The 13,319-nt window shown below is 35.1% G+C and overlaps 1 protein-coding gene across 2 annotated transcripts in view; it reads left to right on the top strand.

Annotated features, from left to right (window-relative positions):
* The window catches only part of LOC125683402 (transient receptor potential cation channel subfamily M member 2-like), a 61,401-nt gene extending 54,345 nt beyond the window's left edge, over window positions 1-7,056 (top strand). For both annotated transcript variants that reach the window (XM_048924539.2, XM_048924540.2), the window contains 3 exons: window positions 707-827; window positions 6,269-6,362; window positions 6,606-7,056. In XM_048924539.2, the coding sequence (XP_048780496.1) occupies window positions 707-827; window positions 6,269-6,362; window positions 6,606-6,716 (326 nt within the window). In that variant the 3' untranslated portion in view covers window positions 6,717-7,056. The remainder of the gene's footprint in view (window positions 1-706; window positions 828-6,268; window positions 6,363-6,605) is intronic.
* The last annotated feature ends 6,263 nt before the right edge of the window (window positions 7,057-13,319 follow it).

Genomic DNA, 13,319 nt, shown 5'->3' with positions numbered 1-13,319 from the left:
AAAAGGTGTGTTTGTTTATATACCTTTCGGAGAATGGCCATTCATATTTATGCTAGTGATAGGTGTAGTAAAATCTTTGAGAAAATCCATGTGTCAACGACTCCTGTATTGGGTTGATAGATGGTAATGTCACAGGTATGTGTAGTCCTAGCAAAGATATTTACTGAAATCGAGTGCTAGATGAAGACATGTGCTTTGAGAAATTACAAAATGCAGTGAAAATTATATGTTAAAAATTAACTCGAAAGACCCTGAAATTTCATCAAACGCCTGGCGAAGACATTGCCTTTAAAATCTCTTTCGACAGGACCTTGACAACTAGATTAAACATAAGTGAGGCAGTGTATATGAGTTTCTATAAATCCTCTTTGAAAGTTTAATAAAATGTTACTGATGATGTATTATACACTTCTGCGACCGTCTCTCGCTTTGTACACTTGACAGTGTAACTTCATACCTTGTCGCATTTGAACCTAATTAAAATTTTAAGAATGACATTGTGCGAAACGTGCGGCGGGTTTCAAGCTTTCATCAAAATATTTTATACTGAGTTTCGCACTTGTTTCTACCACATTAGTCAGGTTTTTCCCGCCTTTGAGCTCACAGAACAAGACCTCTGCCAAGTAGCCCCTGATGTATTACCTTGTCTGTTTTGATATAGTGTTTCATTGAATGAAAAAGACTTTTAATTTCTTCATTAACGCAGCTGAGGCTCAGGACAGAGAGATAATGCAATGGGAGAACGTAGTGGCGGACGCTTACAGCCAGAAACTGAAACGAAACCGAGAAAACAGAATGGAAACTAAAGTTTTTGAAATGAACGAGAGGTAAGATAAGTTTGATAAAGAAGATATAGATTAAAGGAGTCCACATTTCCTACTCAAGTGAGTATCACTAACAAAAAGTGTAGGGATTAAAAGTGTGGTACGTTGATGATGAAAGAGTTAATCTTTCACACTGTGTGGATTGGATGTAATATACAATAAGTTTCTTTGCGATCAAAAGCAAAGATCATTATATGTTTGTACAGGTTCTAATGAGAGAAGCTTTCGAAAGACATTGTCTCTTTATGACCTATTGAGACCGTCGTTTGGCTAAAATCCTTGGCCCTGGGACCAAAAGTTTTCACAATTTTTGGTAGAAACCACCATGGCAACTACACCTATGCACTCGGTTTGTCCGCTACAAGATTTTCTTTTATATAGCCCTGAAACCAAAGCCTAAACTCTGGTGCCAAATGTTTCACAAATTTTGGTTGAGATTTCCATGCTCTTAATAAATGTCCACTTAGTTTGTTTGCTACATGTACGTGGTTTAGGGGACAATGAGATGATACAATTTTTTTAAAAACACACATGCCATACCTCCAGGGTTCCTATGACCATGATAAAATTCACAATTTTGTTCCCCTACCCATGTAGACGTTATGTACATGTCAATTTTGGTGACAAACGATCAGATATGAGCAAAAGGTAACGACAGGTGGGCACGGATAGCAATTTAATATGTCACAGATGTCGGTAGCCGAATGATTAAAAGTTGATGTTTTACACGTGCAATATAATACAAATCCACCGATAAGTTGAACAGCATATTTTGATCCACATACAATATTGTCTAATGGTATACATGTATATATGTATGTACTCGCAAGGAAACAAGTGCAAAATTAACAAAACTATCATAATTTCTTCATATGATACGAACAAGTACGGGTATTAGTTCTATTACAATTTAGCAAGACCCGAGTCGTGGAAAATGTTGATTTTGGAGCAGTGATGCATCCCCATTCTCTAGTTCAGGAGACGCTGGACAAAACTTCTGTCCCTGACGTAATATTAACAATAAGGATACCATTCATTATAAACAATAGCATTTGCATTCACGAGTGAAGTTTGATATGGAACATTGGCTGCTGAATACATATACTAAAGATTAAGGATATTTGTTAGGTAAGTACAAAATAACAACATTAAGTCCGGAGTAAGGCGGCGGAAATGCAATCTTGTGTGAAGCGGCAATATTTCTGTTCCAGATTTCCAAATATTATTTCATGAATGATGTACTGAAAAGTATCATCAGATCAGTACCAGTCGTGTGGAAAATCGAAAGACCAAACGTAAATTAAATACGACTCATAACGTTCAATGAACCTGAGACTGGGTCCACGTACAAAACTAATTTGTAAAACATAGCATCATCATTATCCTTTGATGCAACTCTTGTTTAGTCTGACAGTCTGAGTATACATATCAACTTTCTCTACAACTTCATCTGGCACCCAAAACAACAACCATTTTGAAAGAAAAAAACATTAGTCAACAACAACAACAACAACAACAAAAAACTTAAATGTTGCTGTAATTGTCAGCATCAAATCCATGGTAATTCTAACACAACAGTAGACCTCGCCTATGGACCAGGACCCAATCATGAATATGTTTACGAGGAATGTCATGACATTGGCTGGATCCCAGCATCGACGAGTTGTCACCGTTATTATCATAGCGATCTTTCCGCCATGATAATTATGTCATGCAAACACTGTCACTACATGCACCTGGTTAGCTTAAATAATTAGGTCATGACCTTAGGAAGTGAAATGTTATAGAAAAAAGCCGTTAGTGTCGGGTAACATGTCATAAGATGCTTATAAGAAGCAATAATCCTACTTGTATAACTTTATAGTTTGATCCGAAAATAGGTGCTAGGATGCCAACCTGCTCATATACTGAGTGCTGTTTGATGATGCTGGTGACAATTTCAAAAGAATTCAATTACGACCCAGAGGGGCACGTGAAAAGTTAAAGCCGCGATAAGCTCAGGAAAGGAGGAGAAAGACGATTTTAAGAATCCGAAATATGACGGTGACGACAAAAGCAACCATGATTTTTTCATCGTGAACCTTATCAGGTGCAAACATCACAATGGAGAAAATTATTACACCAAAGTACGATTCTACCTGAAAGTGGTCATGTCCGAATAGGAATCAAGACAACAATTTCGACAAGACGATTGAGGATCTAGCCGTAAGAAGATGACAAATTTCATGACATTCATGAGTTTCAACTCTCATGACGTATTATGACATTTGAATTCAGGCTGTCTTCTACGAGGGTTAGTGTGGTAGCAATATGGCGGTCTTGTAAGGATACTCCGCAACAGTGTATGTGTCAGTTTTCAAACGACGGATGTGATTGGTCGGAGTAAGAAAGATCATGACTAACTAGATACACGTACCCTGGTACATGTACCAACCGAAGTCACCCCAAATTCTTCGATAATGATAAAATAGCAGCACACGCAACTTGAAAGATATTTTGAAACTCAAAAGTACTTACTGGATAGGATATTTCAGTAAGTAGGTGTATTACTATTTTAAATTAAAGCTGAATTTACTGTAAAACATCATTGATTTGTGACTACTCTATTCACGAATCTGCAATAAGTACGCACATAAGCATTCTTCGCCAGTGAACTCGCACGCGAATTAAAATTGGTTTACAGTACTGGAATTCTATCTGGTGATAAAATCCTCTCACATGACTGGTCATACTTGAAATGGATTTACAATAACAAGGGAGTACGAACTATTATTATGTATTACGCAGAGTTAAGAAATTCGTAAGCAATTTTAAAATGTGATCAATATCGGTTGTAAATCAAACACCTATTGGGCGGCGATACATCAATTTCAAGTACATTAGGAATAAGTGGTATATTCGACCACAACCGTGCATTATTTTCCTGTCACACAAACTGGGTGAACTTTATTCGTGGAGAATGTTAAAGTCATGAGTCACCTAATCATCTTACTCTCACTTAATGTGCAATCGCTGTCTTCCCTTATCCCCAAACCCTGAAGGCATACACATAGGTATGAAATGATCGTAGCTGTGATCTCGCCAACAGTTTTTATGATGGAAATATTCAGTGAAATTTGTTAATGGGATTCAAGTTGAATTTACTTCACTTTAATGGCCCTTGAATCCGGACTGATCTCTATTCATCGATGCATTTTTAAACACTGTCCCATATATGTGTTATTTGATTCTTCCTTGAACTTTGTCATTTTGTTGGAACATGTAATACCCCCCATTCTGGACTTCAACCCCCTGTCCTTCACATGTCTGTCTCCTCCATATCTATCAACATACAATGTATCTAATGACAAGGAACATACTCACTTCATCCTTGTTTTAACCTTTTGCTAAAGTGACGATTTACATCCCTAAAGGGTGGTAGAAATACACATTGTGATAATGCTTTTCATAAGAAATCCTACTTTTGTTCTGAGTATTGACAGAGATCAGCAGAGCAAATAAAAACCCCAGCTACTTTTGTTGTGAGTCGGACTATTAACGTCACGAATTCCTTTAACATTAATTGCTGTGTATCGTCAAACTGTAAGTACCATTCTTCCGATCATTCACGTGATTCGTAATGAGTTATTTGACATCCGGTTGTAACGTCATTTCCTGAGCCCTCGGGAGGGAGGGCTCCACTGTGTTAGAATTATCATTTTCCATTACTGTTATCTAGACAAATATAGCTTTTCAAAAACTTGCTGTCTTTAGCAATAACTTTAGAGAGTGAACTTGAATTATCTCTATGTTTTCATTATTGAAATGGATGTTCTTACGAAAGCAGTATTCTGAGTCTCATTGCATACAATTTTCTTCACAAGTATGAATGTGAATTGTGCTAATTAAAAATCACTGTTGCCCATATTAACACGGATTAAAGCCTCTATATCAAAACAAAGAAAAAGAGATTTACAGTGTGTTTCATAAGATATAAGTTAATTTCTAAAGACTATAGTAATGAAACAGAGCAAGCAGGTTTGATTTTCTCAAAATTTCATAAATGTTACTCTTGCACAAGTAGTAGAACTGTGTTAGAAATCAGGAATCATATATGAATTCATTAAAACGCCTAGTGAAATTGAGTAAAAAGTCTTATGATTCAAGGTTATTTGAAACGTTAATTCAAATCATAATGATTGATTGTATCTTGCTTAAAACATCTCACTCGAGAATTTTTCACTCTTATAGAGACGTCACCAAGACCGATGAAGGATTTCAAATTTAGGCCTATGCTCGGCGCTTACGGCCATTGCGCAGGGAGGGGGTCTTTATCGTACCACACCTGCTGTGAAACGGGACCTCGGTTTTTGCGGTCTCATCCGAAGGGCCGCCCCATTTAGTCGCCTCTTACGACAAGCAAGGAAATACTGAGGATCTATTCTAACCCGGATCCCCACGGAATCAAATCATAATGAAATGTCATTCACAATATCTAACTCAAAATATGACCATAATCTTATTACTAACTGTACTTCTTGAAGTCATTTAAAAATGCATAATTTAGACTTGTTTACCTAACCTGTGGTAATAGATGGACGAATTATACCTTGTATGCTGTTACAAAAAACTAGTTAACTTAATTTTGTGAACAGGTCTGATTATTTTTATGTAATTCTTAGCTTAATGTGATTACAAAACTGTTTGTTGTGATTAAGCTTACCAAACAGAAAATTCCCAAAACACAACCAAAGCAAAGAACAACGAGAGTTTCTGTTTTCATGCAAAAAATGATTGATTGATTAAATATTGTTTATAGTCCCTCTCGAGAATATTTCACTCATATGGAGACATCACCACTGCCGGTGAAGGGCTGTAAAATTTAGACCTATGTTCGGCGCTTATGGCCTTTGAGCAGGGAGGGATCTTTATCGTGCCACACCTGCTGTGACACGGGACCTCGGTTTTTGCGGTCTCCACCGAAGGACCGCCCCATTTAGTCGCCTCTTACGACAAGCAATGGGGTACTGAGGACCTATTCTAACCCGGATCCTCATGGAACTGCAAAAAATGAGATACTCTCTCTAAATAATGATATCACATAAATGACTTGTAATACTTGTATATCAATTTCATTAATCTTTTGCTCTTTTTGTCATTTTTTGAAGATTGAAAATCTTGTTAAATTGTTAATTTGTACGTAGATTAGATCACAGCAAAATTATCTACCATGGGTAGAACGGCATCTTAACCAATGGAAATTAAGAAAATTTCCACATCATGCGTTTTCTACCAATCACAACAGAGAGGAAGTGCACAGTCCGAAGACTGTAAATCACTTCAACTATCCATACCGTCTTCCTTGGAAGACGGTAATAACAATTTTAGTACCAAAAATCGTGACCTACAGTACATAGTGTATTAAATGAAAACAATGAATATATATATATATATATTACTTTTAGGCTGGACAAATTAACAGCAACAATGGGCAAGATGCATTCTTCCTTTAACACATGTCAGCTCCTAGATCGTCGATTGGATGCAATTGACGAAAAAGTAATCATCAACTTAAACTTTTATTTCACATTCATTTATAAGGAATTGTTCCACCGGGAAAATGAAGCATCATAGGAAATTCTTTTAAGTATTTTTAAAAATTGAAACATGCTTCTGTTTATGAAACAAAAATAAAGAACACATAAGATTCAAATTTAATGGAAAATGTTCCATCCAACTACGAATGCAAAATAATTAAAGCTTAGATAGACAATGCTTTTTTTCTATTTGTATTTTCAATAGATATCAAAGCTTCTGGGACATGTAACCTGGGAGAGAAACCACAGAGTCACTCTATGTGATGAAACAGACAAAGACAGTTCACCTGTATCTGCGCGGCATCAGAGTTGCTAAAAGGAAGGACTTATGATTTTACATATAGGTGACATAAGAGATAATATTCACACGCAAATAAATACACACACAGTCACACACACACACACACACACACACACACACACACACACACACAGTGACACAGACACACACCGGTATATCAAAGCTTCTAATATCAATACAGCTGAGGATATTAACACATAGTCATTAATTTGACATTAGTTTTATGTACGTTTACTGTATTTTATTCCAACGGCAGTTCATGGTGGAGTTACTATGTACAGTGTGTGATTCTTACTTCCTTTACAGTAACGTAAAACATTTTGTAGATCTGAATTAAAGCTTATAACAATACGCATCATGTCATCATTTGTTCTGTCTGCAAAAATTTAAATGTCGTTTCTTGTTTTGACTTTCTGTTTGAAATCAGCATATGAAATTGGGTGCATTAATTCTTATGAAATGGAGAAAGAAAATATGAAATATTACAATTTACACTTACAAGGCTGAGCATGTTCATATCCCTTCCTTTTTCTCATGCATATACAACACATCATCCTTCTTGTCGGGGAAAGGTGAACTACATTATTGAAAATGGTACTCATTCTAATGCCACACAATTGAAGTGAATATTTTTTGCCGTAGATATTATTTTTGAAAAATTTCCCTTATAGTACTTTAATTTTCAACCAATCTGGTTTTTGAAATGTTTCTAAAATTTGTAGTGCTTTACAAAATATAAATGTAAAATAAAAGTATACTGTAAGGTGAAGATAACGAGCAGTGATCAATCTCATAGCTCCTATAAAGGTGAATATAACGAACAGTGATCAATCTCATAACTCCTATAAAGGTGAAGATAACGAACAGTGATCAATCTCATAACTCCTATAAAGGTGAAGATAACAAACAGTGATCAATCTCATAATTCCTATAAAGGTGAAGATAACGAACAGTGATCAATCTCATAGCTTCTATAAGCAATACAAAATACAGAGTTGGGCAAACACGGAGCCCTGGATATATCATATACTTTGTGATACTATCGTGTATGACAAATTATTCATACGTTTTTAGAATGATAACAACGACGATGTTTTCTAACGTGTGGAGGGATAAAATTTGGAGTATTTTAAAATTTGAAATGGACAAAATAAAGCTTGTACTTAAAATGATTAACAATAAAATTAATACAAACTTTGATAACAATAAAGATAATTATTCAAGTGCTGCTTAATCCAACTAGACAGTTCTAGACAAATATAATGAATATTTTGACGTCCACACTAAACTTTATCGTATGCAGAATTGTAAATAAATTCCGAGTGGTCTAGGGTTAATAATGAGTGTAACAAATTGAAAATAATGTGATATGATTGATGAGACAAGATTCAACTCGTATCTCGATCATAAAAATGAAAATCGAATTATCTTAATGAGTGTTTGGAGATTTCAAATGTCGATGACTTTTGGATTTCAATAGAACGAAACCCCCTAACCATTGTATTGGGACTGCTGTTATAATCGTGTTTCGGCAATAATAGAAAAAGTAATTAAAAATGTCAAAATTTCAGAAAGATGATCAGAAAATTAGTTCCAACTGTGTTTGATATCAGATTAAATATCCATATTTACAAACTCAGAAATATTCTATTACTAATTGTACAAAAAGGCAATGGTGTATCATTTTGAATTTAAAGAGATCGAAGACCATGCATTTTGTGTCAGCACAAACTTCTTTCCAATAGATTGTCATGAATTCAACCCAAAGTCACGTGGATAATGCCAGTGATACCTGATGAAATAATGTGAAAGTCTTGTATGGGCGACTCCTGCTATTAGAGAAATATTAGATAAGAATTTTTATGACGGTACAAAGTCATATTATCGTTCGGCATATACATTAGAGACAATTGATAGAGCACCAAATTAAACAGAAGATATCTTTAAATATTTTAAGGTATCATCAATACATTTGATGCGCGTTACAATTCGATTAAAGACATCTTTTAATAATAATAAATAAATTTTGTGGCGGACGGATTCTTTAATGATAAAGATCTAAATTTGCCCGATTTTACAGTTTTCATTTTATCCAACATGTCGTCAATAATTATAACCCGAGTTGTGTATTTCAATTTTGTAAGATACAAGTAGTAATTCATATGTTGTAATTTCATTAATCTGGTTAATATGTTTTTGAAAACGAAACGCCGATTCTTAGAAAACATCTATATTGATTTCCCTGAAAATTTGTATAAAAAATTCAGCATCGTGACCAACAGTTGATCTTTAACCCCGGTACCTTAAGTTTCATCTTAAATTTAAGACAAAAGTTTGTAATGTATGTGGAATTTTAAAGACTTGACAATACTCCTACTACATGTATGTTTTTTTGAACTCTCAAACTCCATTGGACCAATTTCAACCAAACATGGCAAAAACATCCTTGGGTTAATGGTTTTCAAGTTTGTACAAATGAAGGGCCATGCCCCCTTCAAAGTGAAGATCATCACAAAAATGCAAAAAATAGGGTGGAGTCATTTAAAAATCTTCTTCTCAAGAACCATTGGGACAAAAGAGCTGAAATTTGCATGAAAGCTTCCTGACTTGATGCAAATTCAAGTTTGTTAAAACCATGACCCCCGGAGGTGCATTGGGGCCACAATAGGGGATAAAAGTTTTACATACAAATGTTTTCGGAAATTCTTTAAAAATCTTACGTAAGCATAATCAACCGTGGGATTCCGACGATGGTGCGAACCTTGCTACAAAGAAATCGAACTTCTCGGTTTTCAAATATTTCTGTACAACATGTGAATGCGAGATAGACAAACGTGTAGAATAGCATCATTACAAACAAATTACTAGTGTTTTTCAGAGCTTTCTAGTATTGAGACAATCTGTAATCGCTTGAACTCTTTTCACAGTTTGATTAAAATATTGCTCTAGGTACATCATGTTGGTACATAAGTATCAATAAATACTAGTACTCTGCAGTGAGGAAACTTTGAAGCATGTAAGAATTTTGTCAAAAACTGTGAAAATTCGAACTCTTCAAGATGTAGAAATTTGTCTTCGGCGACAATACCGATATATACTTGCAATTATTTCATGTACATGTACTAATGGTGCATTCACAGTTATCCCGTTGGTTAATGTTGGTATCTTTAATTAACATTGGTAAACGAATGGTACAAAAGTCCACCAAAGGTAGTTGCCGTTGAGAGATTTCTGGCAGGTCGACCACATTCGCGGTACCGTTGGTAGCGCGGGCGGGAATTTCGTTTATTAGTGACATCTTCAAATTGGCGACTAATGTAGGCGTCCATGGCTGTCGACATTCCCAGTGTAGTATTGCCTCTGCAAATTAGATTAAAGGACAAATACTATAGATTCCTTTTCCCGACATTTGAATGTACAAGAAAAACGTATTTGTAATGTTCTGCGTCTACATGAGCAAAGCAAACATCAATTAATCTGTGGCCCTGATGCTACAAAAATTGCTAGTCTGACACCATTCGTTACCAATGATTACCATTGGTAAATACTGGTTGCCAATGTTAATGTCCCTACCAATGGCTATCAAAAAAATTTGTTCACAGTTTTGAGTATCAATAATATCCTTGGCAAACAATGTTATCAATAGTAGATCTTGGTACTAACAACATTTTTACCTTTGGTAGGACGCAACCGTTGCATCAGGTACTGACCCACATATCTCGAACATGAATAAGACCCTATTAAAATAAATTTAGAGTCTTTTTTTATACATATATTCAATGATCAGCTGAGAGATATTTATGGTGCATGTATGTTGCTAAGAAAGTAAAAACAAATGATTCATACAGTTTAAGCATATTTCTGATTTCTGTCTGACGTGTTTCATACCGATTGTTAGGCCGTTCTTGGCACACTGATTTTGACTACGGATAACTCCGTTTACCTGATCAGGATATAGGGCTCACGGCGGATGTGACCGGTCGACAGGGAATGCTTACTCCTCCTAGGCACGTGATCCCACCTCTGGTGTGTCCAGGGGTCCGTGTTTGCCCAAGTATCTATTTGGTATTGCTTATAGGAGTTATGAGATTGATCACTGTTCGTTAATTACACTAGATATGAATATTTCCGTTTTCCACTTTTGTTGAAGAAGCAACTGTCTATGATGTCAAAATGTCTAGTCTTTAATTTATTGTGAAGAATGGTCGTGTGAAGTGTTGAAAAATCATAGGTTTTGATGTTGTTGATCTGAGAAAACTTTTGCGATTTCCAGTTAACTAAAAGTTCTTTAGAATGTTTTAGAATCCACATTTGATTTACACCACTTCTGGCATGTGTAGTCGCACAGTAAGTTTGAAGTTTCTCCTTCACAGCTTTAATATTTTCGTGAGGAGCAACGATATGGGTTTGGTAGAGCACTTACTGTATCCAGCAATGTATATTTGTTTGTAAGGGTTTTTATGTAGTTTAGGAATCCAGTATAGGTATGGTAACTTATATTCATTCAACCCACCTACTGGGATACCAAATGTGCCTAAATCTGAAGCATGGTTTTGAAGAATTTCATATCTTGAAAGGGCAGTATCAATAACAGTAATCGTGTTACAGTTCCATTTTGTGATTAAAACCAAAATTATAAATTGAAGATGCTTATTACACAATGATGAGTTATTTCACTGGAAACGTGCCGCATGTGGAATTTTAACAGTATATACAGTGCCACTTGGACAGTTTGTAAACATGACAACTCTAAAATGTGTTTTGAAAAGAACCTTTCACCAGTAATGTGGATATGTAATACACAACTTGTTTCATGCATATAATATTCACTGGCAAACTGTATCAAATCCATATATATATTTTTTAATTTATGAATTACAATGTACATTAAAGGATATGCAAGTTAATGGTCTATTAAAGGATATGCAAGTTGATGGTCAACGTTTTATTACTGTCTTAGCTAAACATTAAATGGCTAATGTCCATATTATTCATATTTTTCATGGCAGATAGCATATTATCTTTTAATTGTTTTGTTAACTCATTAAACTACTGCGTGCAGAAAGCGGGAAAGAAAGGGAAATATATTCATATGATCTGTATGTTCTTCTTCAACTAAATTCCCTAAATTGAATCAAAACAGTATTCCTAAATCTGTTAAATCAGCACTAACGCATACAAAAATGTACATGTCTTACATCTAATGATGATATCAATGCTAGATGTCATCAGAACCATTTTAAACATCACTTTCAACTTTGTATAATTGCCCATGCTGAAAGGGAGTTCTCTAACTAAACTATATATTCTAAGTTAGATACATCCGTAAATCGTTAAAACAAAAAAGAACACTTCGATCTCAACAACATAATACGTTGGTAATGCCTATTAAATGACTTGCAAATAGCATTATGTTGAATATCAAGATTAGAGAATATAAAGCAGTATTTAGGAGTAGTGGAAGTTACGATGAGCTGATGGTTCCTGGAAATCCTAAATGAGGATATTGAACTTTTCAATTAAACAACGAAGGAAGAATAGAAGCACAACAGAAAATTGTCAAATATAGCAGTTTCATCTTTAAAAAAAAACCAACAACACAGGATTTACATGTACTTACAATTAAAGTTGACGTTAGGATAGGAAAAGAGAGAAAACTGTCATTCTGTTACAGACAAGGGTTTGGAGAGAGAGAGAGAGAGAGAGAGAGAGAGAGAGAGAGTAATCGGTTTAATGTGATTTGGGGTGATAGAATCAACGGCGAAACTAAATGTTAAATACCAAGAGTCTTTCATAACATTTCATGTTGTATCATTTATTAATACATAGTGCGCCGTTTCCGGAAAACGATTGAGTTCTATTGCAAGAATTGTTATGTTTTGTATAATCTGTATATACATGTACATATCGTTCACTTTATTTGTCTCTTGTCTCAATGACGCAAAATATTCGTATGGCATTGAAATAATGTGGTCAAATGGTGCCCATTAATGAGATAGGACACAAGTTTGGTGATTTTACGCAAGTTTGTTGGTTGTAATTGGAATTGGGGATTGGATTTTACGATTTAATAGGATGGTCAGCTCGATAAACAGATAAATCGGACTTTATACGCTGCATTTACACAGGAAGTGGCGTGGCGGAAGTCTAATTTCCGGTATCTTGTCTCGATACAATAAAGAAACACGTGACGTTCTAATGATCTGTGACCTGAACAATCACCCTCTTTTCACTCATTAACCCTAGTTCCGAACATATTGAAAATATTTCTTGTGCAATGTAACGCTCGTCATTTTATGTAATATATGAAAGCAATTCATCTGTTTTTATGTTGTAATGAATTTTCATTTGCATTCATATTGACCTGTCATGAAGGCCTCCTTTGCTTAATCGAGACAGCAGTCCTTGTAACTGGTATAATGGAATTTGTACGACAATTAGTGGTCTTATATGATATAGAAATGCAGAACTACTATTGGAAAATTTGAAATGATTCCCGTGGAAGCATTGAGGCACGATACTGACATTTATGAAGGTATAGAATGACATCAATTCACTACACATTATCTGGCTTTGGTATGATTTGATTATTTAATAATTCTGTTACTGTGAAGAATA

Source organism: Ostrea edulis, chromosome 6, assembly GCF_947568905.1.
Source record: "Ostrea edulis chromosome 6, xbOstEdul1.1, whole genome shotgun sequence".
NCBI lineage: Eukaryota > Metazoa > Mollusca > Bivalvia > Ostreida > Ostreidae > Ostrea > Ostrea edulis.
Note: the sequence above shows the minus strand (reverse complement) of the source record. Positions and strands in the feature narration are given on the sequence as shown.